This window comes from Arachis hypogaea, chromosome 19, assembly GCF_003086295.3.
Source record: "Arachis hypogaea cultivar Tifrunner chromosome 19, arahy.Tifrunner.gnm2.J5K5, whole genome shotgun sequence".
NCBI classification, from domain to species: domain Eukaryota; kingdom Viridiplantae; phylum Streptophyta; class Magnoliopsida; order Fabales; family Fabaceae; genus Arachis; species Arachis hypogaea.
In genome coordinates, this window is record NC_092054.1 from 142,031,842 (window position 1) to 142,044,752 (window position 12,911).

The window sequence follows — 12,911 nt, forward strand, 5'->3', positions numbered from 1 at the left end:
ATTAGAATGATTAAAAATTTTTTTGGTGACTAGAATGATTAAAAATTTAATTATATTGTGTGGATACAAGATTTATTAATTAAGATTAAGGCGCGAAAAAGAAAAAAAAGTCACAATATATGGTTTTGCTTTCTTGCCAATATATAAAAATACGTGAAAGAAAAAAATTTAAAATATCACATTTTAAAAAAATTGTTAATCATGCATATGAAAAGGGATTAGAGAATATGCATAGATATAAAAAATAAAAAATTATTACTCGATTGTAGAATAAAAAATAACCATATATATATATATATATATATATATATATATATATATATATATATATATATATATATATATATATATATATATATATATATATATAACAAATATTTAGAATTATTTAACAAAATTAATATATATGTATAGATAAATAAAGAAATTATTATAATTTATAAAAATTACATATACGATGACATTAATACTAAAAAATAAAAAAATTATTGAATGATTGCAGACTCTAAAAAATTAATCATGATAAAAAATAATTAATATATGCGATTTAAATATATTTACATACAATTAATATATATATATATATATATATATATATATATATATATATATATATATATATACGAAAAATAGTATGATTTATGAATATTATTACGCTTATGATGGTATTAATGGAATAACAAAATCATTGAATGATTGTAGGCTAAAAAAATATTTATAATAAAAAATAAAAAAATTAATATATGTGATTTAATATATATGTATATTTAAATAAGAAAAGATTTAAAATTATTTAAATAAAATAAATAAATATATCCTACAAATAAAAAAATCATTGACTAATCGATTAATATATACTGGTAGTATAAATAAAAAACCATTAAATAAAAAAGAAATAGTATGTTTTCAATTTTGGAAATAAAATATAAATAATTATAATATAATAATTTGTTTAATTATTAATATTTATAATTGTTATTTTAAATCATAAATTTAGAAAAAAAAAGTAGATTAACAAAAACGATTAATAACTATATTAGAGTTGATATACATAACACTAGATTAAGAAAAAATAAACGAATAACATGTTACTTTTTTATTAATCAAATTACTACAATTCAAATTAATTTCAATAAAATAATTTAAAATTATAATTTCAACCTTAACACGTGCATAATACGAATTATTGAACAATCTATTATCATGTATATACATGCCACGGATTATTAAACAATTTCTCATGTGTTTTTTCTTTTTTTAAAATAAAAATGCTATTTTTACTTATAATTATTATTCTTTATCAATTCTTTCATTTAAACACTAATATTATTTAATAATTTTTTATATTTTTATTTCTCACATTTATTAAAAATTTCTTTTCAATATTTTAGGTATTAATTGTTGTTATTTAATTAACTTATTTTAGGTATTTACTTATTAAAATTTTAGGTATTAATTATACCTCAATTACGGTATTAAGACTTTGAACATAATTTTAATTTAATTTTGGACAAAATCAAAAACAAATATATATATATATATATATATATATTGATATTTTAGGTATTAATTATTATTATTTATTAACTTATTTTAGGTATTTAATTATTAAAATATTAGATATTAATTATATTCTATTTACCGTGCTAAGACTTTAGACATAATTTCAATTTAATTTTGGACAATGTCAGAAGCAAATATATATAATATTAAATTAGAAAAGTAGATTTTAATTTTACATAAAATAATATAATAGATATATAGTATAAATAAATTTACTTAGCAAATATAATTATTTATAGTGTGATATTTTATTACGATAACATATCTTTATGTATTAACTCCCTATGTAATAATATATATATATATATATATATATATATATATATATATATATATATATATATCTTTTTAGTTTATTATTTTTCTATCACATGACATATTTATTATTATATTTTAAATTTAGAATTTTCTTGATCTAACATTGCTGTGAAAGAATGGCAATATAATAAAGTGGAGAAAAAAATATAATATCATATCAAAATTTTTTTAAATTATAATTGTAATTTATGATTGAAATCGTAATTTAAATATTTTAAACAGATTAATTTCATTTAGAGAATTTATAATTCAAACATAATTTTTATACACTTAATAGCTACATTCGAGTTAATATATTTAATATTATATTTAAAAAAACACAAATAATACACATTATATTATTTATTTATTAATTAAATTATTACAATTTAAATTAATTTTAATAAAATAATTTAAAATTATAATTTAAATTTTATCGGGTGCATGAACGGGTTATTACACTTGTTCAAATTAATAACGAGTATCAATCATTACACTTCCCATGAATAAATAAGAACACAATTCCAATATATACACTGAGAATATATGCACTTAATTTGATTTGTTGCCACCACAAATCTGTGCTTATTATTACATAATGAAAGTAACTGTACTCCATCAATCAGGGCCAACGCTTAACATTTCTATTAAAAATTCCTGGTCCATAAGTTGACATGATAATCTCAATAAGCAATGGAAACTGCAACCAAATGTAAAAAATAACTGGCACACAACCAAGAAAAGTTACAGGAATAACAATCCATGCCTGGCTTTTAAGCGTTAGAAAAAGTGCTGCACAAAATGCCAGCATCATGTTGGCTAGAGAAAAGAGCATAGTGGAAAGCCCTATGATCATTTTTGAAGGCAATGACTTGAGAAAATCATCCTCGGCATAGCGAGAATTGAGGAGTGCCAGGAATATGAGAAGAGAAGTTGTGGAACTGAAAAGTGATGTTGCATTTGATATCATAAATAACACAAATAAGCTTTTATGTAAGAAAATTGGATAACCCTTGATTTGGTCATTGCCACCAGGAACCGTGAAAGCAGCAGCAAATGTAATGGTGGCTACAAGAGCTGCTACAACACTACAAGATCCTGCATTTGCTTTGGTCCATTTCTCACCTTGTTTTAACAATTCCCTATGGTTTTCTGTGAATAAATCTCTAGGTGTCTTATTCTCCCTGTTCAAATATTCCTTCTTCATATGTGGTATGATACTCTCGACTTCCTGCATATGCATGAGTTGATTTTTTTTCATAATATTTTTACTTTTACCTCTATTTATTACCTAATTATAATGCTTATTTATTTAGACAACTGAATTTCATTAAACATTTAATAAATAAGAATAGGATAAACTATTAAAATTAGAGAAAGTTTAGGGCCAGCAATTTTTGTGTTTTATGGTCATCACTTAACCATCAAAAGAAAAGTGAGTGATCTCCCATCATTGGATATAATCTCACACTATTAAAAATACTATTGATGACCAATTATAGTTATAAAACACAAAAATTGCTAGCCCTAGCACTCCTCTTAAAATTATATTCGAAACTTGATGGTTCATATAACTGATAACGACAACTTTAGTAATGACAAATAAATTTAAAAAAAATTAAAAAATATAACAAAAATAATTAAATATTAAATATATATTTTTAAAAAAAAGTAATTTAGAAATCAAATTTGATGGAGTATTTTAAAAGCATGATTAAGAAAATAAAAATTTTGATCTTTAAAATTTTAAAATTTTACGTCAAGAAATTTTTCTGTAATGAATTATTCTTTTTTTTTTTTGACAATTGAAAAAATTTTTGTTCTAATTTTTTTATGTATTTTTAAATATTTATTTAAATAAATTTAATATTTTTATTATCTTTAATACATTTATTTTTTTATTTTATATTCTTTAATTATTACTAAAATAAATAAATAATTTTAAATATAATAAGTTAAATAAGATAACTTTTTCTTATTATTTCTTTAGCATGATTCAAAAATTATTAACAGGAAGTAAGTATCTTTGAAAGAGAATTGTATTGGCCTTGAAAAAGATAGCAAACCTACCTTAAACCATTGCATTTCTCTTTGCATTTGTAAAAGTGCACCAGAGATACGATTAAGATGTGATGATGGAGGAGGCAAGCCTGCCATGTGTAGCAAACAGTTGGCACCTTTGTCTCTCATGTTTGCAAATACATGCTTCATAGCAAGGCCATGGATGAGATTAAGAACTGCTGCTTGGCGAAATTCAACAGCCAAAAAGAATATGTTCCTTCCATTCTCATCATTTGTGTTCCACAAGAAAGGATAATGGATCCTTATTGCTTCCACTATGAATTCAGGATTTCCTCGTTTTGCTGCTTTAAGAATCGCTTCACGTATTCTACCCGCTGTAATCTCTCTTTCGTTTAACTTATAAATTGCACTAAACGCAGCTTGTAGAGGAAACTGCTTATCATTTTCAACTGCTTTTGCCTTTTTGATTCCTACGGTCCATTCACAAATAAACTATATATCATTCCAACTACTAGCTTAATAATAATAATCATGAAATGGATATTACTATTCATATTTTAATAACGTCATTCTTTTCTTTTACTAATTCATACATATATACAGTGTAAGAAAATAAATCTTGTACGAAGAAAAAAAATACTAAAAATAAAAATAAAAACTAATCAGACCTAAATTTTGTGGTGTTCTATAGCACTACTTTAATTTACTTTGAGATTCATTGATTCATTGAAAACTGTTAGTATAAAATAGTCGCAGCCAGAGGGAATTAAGGAGTAGCAGTAGAACTTCCATACCTATTAAATGCAAGATACGCCTGACCGATTGATGCAATAGGCCTAGTCCAAGAGCACCACCGAACAAAATAAAGGAGATAAATAAGAGTAATGTTATTTTAACAATTTTTTAGGGCAATTTACCAATTTAAATAAACTGATAACCAATTTTGTCATAATACACATTATGCAAATTGGATATCGAAATGTATTTTTTTCCTAAACTATGTAAACCGCGACAGGGGTATCACGGTTTACAAAATACACGTAATCTGCTACAGGGGTGTCGCGGATTACGTTGGCGAAGAACCATCACATAAACCACTACATGGGTGTCACGGTTTATGTGTGTTTTTGATACGTGCATAAACCGCTACAGGGGTGTAGCGGTTTATGCTTTGTAAAGACTTAGTTCATTTTTCATGGAGGATGAGTTTTTTGGATGAAAGTTTAACTTGTGTATAGCGCAACATAGGCTGCTGCTTTGATTTAATTGAAATTAGTCTGTTGTACTCATAGAATTATCAAGAAAATTAGACCCCAAAGAGAATCACTAGTACATAGAGAATCGATCAGCAAATACAACTTCACTTAATAGTAAGCAAGACTAAAACAAAACAAGAACACAAACAAGGAGAGAAAAATGCAACCTGATCCTGACGACCTAAAGACACCTATGCCTCAGCACTGGGGCGGATCCTCGCTGAGGGCAAGTCCTGCGAGTGTATCCTGTCTGTCTGCATAGCCCACATCGCTTCGGCCGACCAAAATCGGCCTCATCCATGGTGTTACGGATTCTTGTTGACCTCGGTCGCCCTTCTCTGGCACGTCTCATGTTAGGATCAGGGATGATAGTAGGATCGGCGTACGGTGGCCATAGACCCTCTAGAATAGGAGGCAAAAATCCCATCCGGTAGACGCTGAACACCTTACTCATGGTATAAACCTCATGGACGTACATAGCCCAGTCTAACCGGGACTGAGCACAGCATTGCATGGCAGCAAGGGTAATGGAGAGCTTGAAAGTACCCGCATTCACAAGTGCGATCTCTGAGGGAAACCCAATACGTCCCAAGCGAGAAGTTACTGGTAGGAGTCGTCTCAGTCACGGTATACTCACACTGATGTCTGTCGAACAGAGTAACCGTGAAGTACCTCGCATCTTTCAGGTTGCGCTCTATCGCCTTGACCAGGGCCTGGCAAAACCGTTGGCTTGATCCCAACTGCGCCTCTGCTGTCTGCCCTCGGACGACAAACTCGGCCTCAGTCTTTGCATATGCTGCATTCACGAGCATCCGTATTGCATCCTGATCCTTGAAACTGAGAGCGAAATTGGCTGCAACGTGTCAAATGCAATACGCTTGATATGCATGAGGTGGTTTCCAACCACTGTCCGGTGCCTCTAGTGCAGCCTTAATGTTGTTGTGTCTGTCAGAAATCACCAAAATTCCTTCCCGTGGAGTCACATGTTGACGCAAGTGGGATAAGAAAAAAGTCCACGACTCAGCATTCTCCCTCTCAACAAGTGCAAACACAACTGACAATATATTCAAGTTTCCATCTTGCGCAATAGCCAGAAGCAAAGTCCCACCATACTTCCCATACAGATGCATTCTGTCAATGCTAATTAGTGGCTTGCAATGTTTAAAAGCCTCAACGCATGGAGGGAACGTCCAGAAAAGTCGATGAAAGTACTCCATAGACTAATCAACCTTACCACTAACACGCACTGGAGCAGTCTTCGACAAAGCTACGGTTCGGTCCATCGTTGCTTGCATCCCAAGGATCCACCAGGGCAACTCCGCATATGACTCTTCCCAATACCTGTAAATCTGGGCAACTGCCTTCTGCTTTGTCTTCCACACCTTTCTGTAGCTAGGCCTGAATTCCTAGGTTGACTCAGTAGCTTCTTGCAACACCTTTATGGTAACCGTTGCATCTGCCCTAACCAAGGGATAGATCCTCGCACAAATTACGTGGTAATCGAGCTGTCGGTGGTCGCTCGATATCGATGTGGCCAAGCATATGTGGGCTCCGTTGTACCTTCTAACCTCCCAGTTACCCTTGTGCTGCCGAAGTGCCACGCAGATGTTTCATACCCCATGTCTTCATCTGATCCTTTGACAAATGTTTCATACTGCACAGCACTCGACACGACCGCCATCGGAATCTTGTAGAACACCTTCTTCACCGACTTGGCCCCAGCTAACCCTGCCTTCTGTAATATGTTCCTCTTCAGATCCGACAAAGTATCAGTCGAACGGATAAAAATGCTCAGCAGTTCTTTATCCGTGAACTTAACACCATGTCTGTTACTTTTTTTTATTTTACCAGAACAGTGGACTATAACCATCAAGCTTTCCTCTCTATCCATTTCTGAAAGTGTGAAAATGACTCTTTCCAAATAACCCACTCCCTATCTTGGTATTTATAGGCAAAGTTTACAAGGCATAAACCGCTACACCACTGTAGCGGTTTATGCACGTATCAAAAACACACATAAACCGCGACACTCCTATAGCGGTTTATGTGATGGTTTTTCGCCAACGTAATCCGCAAAACTCCTGTAGCAGATTACGTGCCTTTTGTAAACCGCAATACCCCTGTCGCAATTTACATAATTTAGAAAAAAAATACATTCCGGTATCCAATTTGCATAATGTGTATTCTGATAAAATTGGTTAGCAGTTTATTTAAATTGGTAACCCAATTTTTTATTTTTTGTCTACTAATAAATTTATTATCTACCAAATACCATGTTTAAATATATATATTAAATAAGAGGAATAATTCACGTGTTATTTTAATAAACAAGAGTTGGTATTTTATGAAATTTACAATGTATCAATATTTTTACGGGGTGTGTGATTTAATTAAAATTAAATTTTGAAATCATAAACTACACTGATTTGATTAAAATATGAATACTTTTATATAAAGAAAGTATCATAACAAATTACCAATGAACAAAGTTCAAAAATATTGAAATTATTAATTCAGAATGTATTTGGATAAAATATTTTAATTTAAAACTTTAGAGAATTCTAAATTAAAAGAAATTTAAATGTTGTAATTAATTTTTATCTATTTTTGGTTATTTAATTGTTTTCATATATTTAAATAATTATTTAGTTAAGTAATAAATTTGTATTTTTATTAATATAACAATATACTATTGAATATCTATGTATATTTACAATATTAATATATAAAAATTAGATTCTATTTTATACACTCTCATAAATTACATTTTCTACTCAAATAATTCATCTAATTAGTGTATTACATTCTTATCTTCTAGAAATTATTACTGCCTAAGGGCAAATTAAAGAAGAAACTAACCAGAACTTGCATTCGTCCCAAAATCATCTCTTTTAGTTTTTTGAGCTGATCCTGGTATCTTCTCAACGAGAACTTGCAATTGACTCCCTGAAATATTATTGCATGGAGCTTTCTTTGTAATAATTGAAGGATACTGAGAATCTATCCACATTGTCACATCAGTATGTAAGAGAGTGTAGTCGAGAACTATATCTACTTATTTAGTTAATGAATTTCTACTTTTAATTTATTTTTAAAATATTTACGTATAAATTATTTAAATTAAAATAAAATTAGATACACTCAATAATATGTATATTAGTAATTAAATATTTATTTTATTTATAAATAAAAAATTCAGAATTATCCCCTTTAGAAATTAAAAATGAAAAACAGAAGAAAAAATGTTTGTACTCAATTTATGCAAATTTATCTATGCTTACGTAACACATGGATATGTAATTTTAAATTGGTAACGCTCCACGCTTTTCTATATTTAAATATTCTAAGTTCAAGAAACATTTTAGTTTGTAATATATATTATGTAATAGTGAGTTTGTCGCAAATATGTGCTAATACATGTACCACCAATATATTTATGACACTTGGATTAATAAAGAATTAACCATATATCTATATCTGAGTTTAGCTTATTAAATTCTTAAAGTGGCCCTGAATTCAGTATGTGCACTAATTTTGATTCTTGAAATTTCAATTGCATTAATTTAAAATTTTAGATTGAATTTTAAATGATATATTAGTCTTTTAATTTATTTTTAACGTGAGTCAATAACTAGACTGCTAATGTGGCACCACTACTATCACGTAATATCATCACTCACCCCACATTATTATTATCCTCTTTCTCATCTTATCTATATCCCTCTCTTTCTCTTTTTTTTTCCTTCCACCACCTCTCCCTCTCTTTCTTCCTACTGTTTACCACTTCTTTCTGCAAGTTCCTCTGCCATTATACTATCTCCTCCAATTTTTTTTTCTCCACTTCCACTGTTATAGCATCTACTGCTATTTTCATTTCCTTCAATGATGTTTTCTAATAATAGCTTCATTAAAATAATGACTTCAACCTTTCAAAAAGTGACAAAATAATTATAACAATCCAAACAAAATATTATACTTATTCACTCCCTTTACTTACTCATGTGCTGTTTAATCTTGAAATTGTTAGGTCCTAGTTCCAATTGCTAACACACTGAGCCTATGAAGGCCGTCATCATTGTCGATGTGCTACAGCACTCCGGTGCCGACGTCACTGTTGCATTCGGCGGAAATCAGCTCATCGTTCAAGCTCTCCACGACATTAAGATCGTAGCTAATACTGTCATCTCCCATGTTGTTGACACCACCTTCGACCTCATCGCTCTACCAATAACCCTCTCTTCTTTTTTCTCTTCCCCTCTCTCTCTCTCTCGCTCACTTCATATTGAATTGGGAGTTGTTATAAGGTGTGATTGTCATGTTTAGTCATCAAATTGATGGATTAATTGTATTATTGGTGAACATGTTTGGTAGTGTGTGTACGTGTGTGTGTCGTCTCCGATGTTGTTGACACCACCTTCGACCTCGTCGCTCTACCAATAACTCTCTTTCTCTCTCTTATCTCTCCCCCTCTCTCGCTTCATATTGAATTGAGAGTTGTTATGAGCTGTGATTGTCATGTATGTTTAATCATCAAATTGATATATTAATTGTATTAACGGTGAACATGTTTGATAGTGTGTGTGTAGGAGTGAAGGAAGAGGGGAGGAGATTAGAGGAGATAGTATGGTGGAACTTGCAACAGAAGGTAGTGGAGGGTACGGTAAAAAAGAGAGAAAAAGGGAAAGGAAAAAGAGAGATGACGGAGGGTAAGAAAAGAAGTCTAGCTGTCAACTCACGTCATAAATAAATTAAAGGATTAGTATGTTATCTAGAGTTCATTTTGGAGGTCCAAATAAATTAGTGCAATTGAAATTTTATAAGTTAAATTAGTGTACCAATCGAATTTGAGAGACCACTTTAGAGACTTAATCAAGTTTATCATAAAGAAAAAAAATAATTAAAAAATAACAAATATGGTATTACTTACTTGGGTTTAGCCATCGTTTCCAGAATGGTACATTTTTCCTTAGCAATAATTCCGAAGGCATATTTGCTAACATCTCCAAAAAGTTTAACCCTCTTCTACCGTCCGTCACTACTAACTTTGGACAACGGTCGATCAAATCCAGGGCTATATCTATTTCCGTCAATTGTATTAAAAATAATAAATATAATGTTGTCTTAAAGCTTTTACATGGAATAATCATGCATGGATATATATAGATCGACGAAAATATTTGATAACCATGAAGAATTAGGTAAAATTAGTTAAAATTTATCTTTATGTAATATTTATTAATTATTGTAATAATTAATAAATATTAAATAAGATAAATTTTGACTTTTTTTTGTCTTCATATTATTATTGATGGGCAGAAAAAATTAAATTATTGTAAAATTTATATATAAACCAAACGATCCATCATTAAAACAGAATACAGTATCTTTTTAAATTTCAATCGATCATACGATCTTAATTATTGATCTCAATTGTTGTTGCAATATTAATATACGAAAATTATTAGGAGTCATTAGAATTTATTATTTTTTATCATTGTTTAGCCATTAATTATTCAATTCTTTTAACTTAATTTTTTTATTCTAATAATTTAATAACATATTTTATCTCATATTTTTAAATATTAATAACTAAAAACGATAAATTATGGTCTTCTAACCTTTCTGTTAATATACTTTAGGAATCAATATTGCAGTGTTAATTATGACAAGGGGACTACCATGTAAAAATGGTTTCCTATGAAAATAATAATTAAATATTAATATGTATGTATTATATTAAATAATTTAATTAAATATATCAAATTTTGTATGCTAGAATGACAAATTTTAATTCTAATTTAAAAAATAATGTAAGTAAACCAACTAATACATTACAATAAAAATTATTTTTAGTAATAAATTTTTAGTAACAATAATATAATAATTACTGTATATCTTATTTCATTAATATTTTTTTTGCAGTAATTATATATTTGTTATTATTATTATTATATTATTATTATAATGACAATTATATATTTTTTGTGACTATTAAAAAAATATCTGACAATTGTATAATTATTGCTAAAATTTTTTAATGACAAATATAAGACAATTAATATCTCATTATTACTGCTAAAAATAAAATAAATTATCATTAAAAATAATTTTTCTAATAATAGTGTAACTCTTACCAAACAAGTTGGTGTAGTAGCATTGGACGAGGAGCACAACACCATGTTTCCCAAGTCGAGGTTGGAAAAATTCAAACGGGGTTTGGGAGTAAAGGTAGCGAGCCATTTCAGTGTGGCCGAGGTCCAAGGCCAGAGTCACCGGCAACCAATCATTTGTATCGCTCAAAGTAACTAATCTCTTGTTTTTTTCAACCATGCACTTTGCAACATCAATGATCTCGTCCTCGTTCTCAATGAGAAGAGTAACAAGGTGAAGCGCGGTGGTGCCATTTCTGCTCTTCAAAGCAAGATCTTCTTCTGACATCAACTCCACCAGCCTCTTAGCGAGGTCTAGATGGCCAAACATGATTGCAATGTGAAGTGCTGTTTCGTGATTAGAAGTGATTTTTGCACAAAGTGATCCTGGATGGTCTTTAATGAGATATTTTTCTGTCTCGGCTAAATCACCTTTTCTCAGTGCTTCGTGTAATGGACGATATTCCCGAATAAAACTTGTTAGCCCTGATTATTTTCAAAAAATTAAAAGACTTAAAAAACATGAACTACGTACAGGTAAAATAAAATACTGGTCAAGTACACAACTATTAATTTATGTTTAGCTAATGTACTTTTAGAATACAGGCACAAAGAGTACATATTTCAAATATTTGGTAATATGGTAACGGTGGATACTACAATAAAAACTTTATAATTATCTTTATGTAATCCTTGGATGATGGATTAGATGGTTAGATTTTTTTATATTTATAAAAGTGTTATCTTTATTTAAAGTATGACTAAATAAATAAATCACACTTTTAAACAAAACATCTTTAAAAAAAAATGTTTTGCCATCCATCTTCATTTGAGTTGTTGCTAATGTTAATACCTAAAAGAAAATTGAGTACTAGTAATGTTGGCAGGAGATAACAACCAATAATCATATAACAGTATATGCTGAAAAAAATGTCACATTAAAAGATAGGCTAATTTTTTTTGTTATGGAAGTAGAAGTGGTGATATATCTTAACATTGTAATTTTTGGTATTTTTTAAAACTGTGGCTCCGATTTCTGTACCTAAAAAAATTTTTTTTTACTACAAATCGGACGGTCCAATTTGTGTACCTCCCACAAATCGGACGGTCCGATTTCTATACCTCTAATAAATCGGACGGTCCGATTTCTGCTTCTCTAATTAAACGATCCCACATTTGAGTATAACACCCCAACAATATAATCCACATTTTAAAAAAACACCACTACCACTCCAATATTAAAAATAAAAAATTCTAAAAGATATATATATATATATATATATATATATATATATATATATATATACTAATTAATATATAATTAACCAGATATAGTCTAGTCTCCAAATACTTCGTAAGTCCGTATCATTAGCTAGTTTGCTAGAGAGATGAATTTGGAAAAATAAAAACAAAAAGAAAATCAACGTGATTACGTGAGGAAATTAAAAAAAAAAAAACCTTGGTTCGATGATGTGATTCCGTCGGAAATTTTTCTAGCGTGTGAATGTGATGGGTTTGGAATGTCCTTGTCACAATCAGAATGTTGTTGATTGTCCATTGGCAACACCTGCACTTGTTATGTGTTCACTCACTAAAACAATCACAGAATTAGATTGTTTCCTAT

At 29.4% G+C, this 12,911-nt stretch overlaps 1 protein-coding gene across 1 annotated transcript; it reads right to left on the minus strand.

Annotated features, from left to right (window-relative positions):
- Positions 1-2,269: 2,269 nt before the first annotated feature.
- Positions 2,270-12,911, minus strand: LOC112775090 (uncharacterized). Its single transcript, XM_072228034.1, has 7 exons — positions 12,746-12,911; positions 11,273-11,773; positions 10,066-10,215; positions 7,998-8,084; positions 4,677-4,718; positions 3,931-4,352; positions 2,270-3,091 (listed from the first exon to the last, which is right to left on the minus strand). The coding sequence occupies exons 1-7, from the start codon at positions 12,843-12,845 to the stop codon at positions 2,483-2,485; spliced, it is 1,911 nt and encodes a 636-aa protein (XP_072084135.1). The 5' UTR covers positions 12,846-12,911; the 3' UTR covers positions 2,270-2,482.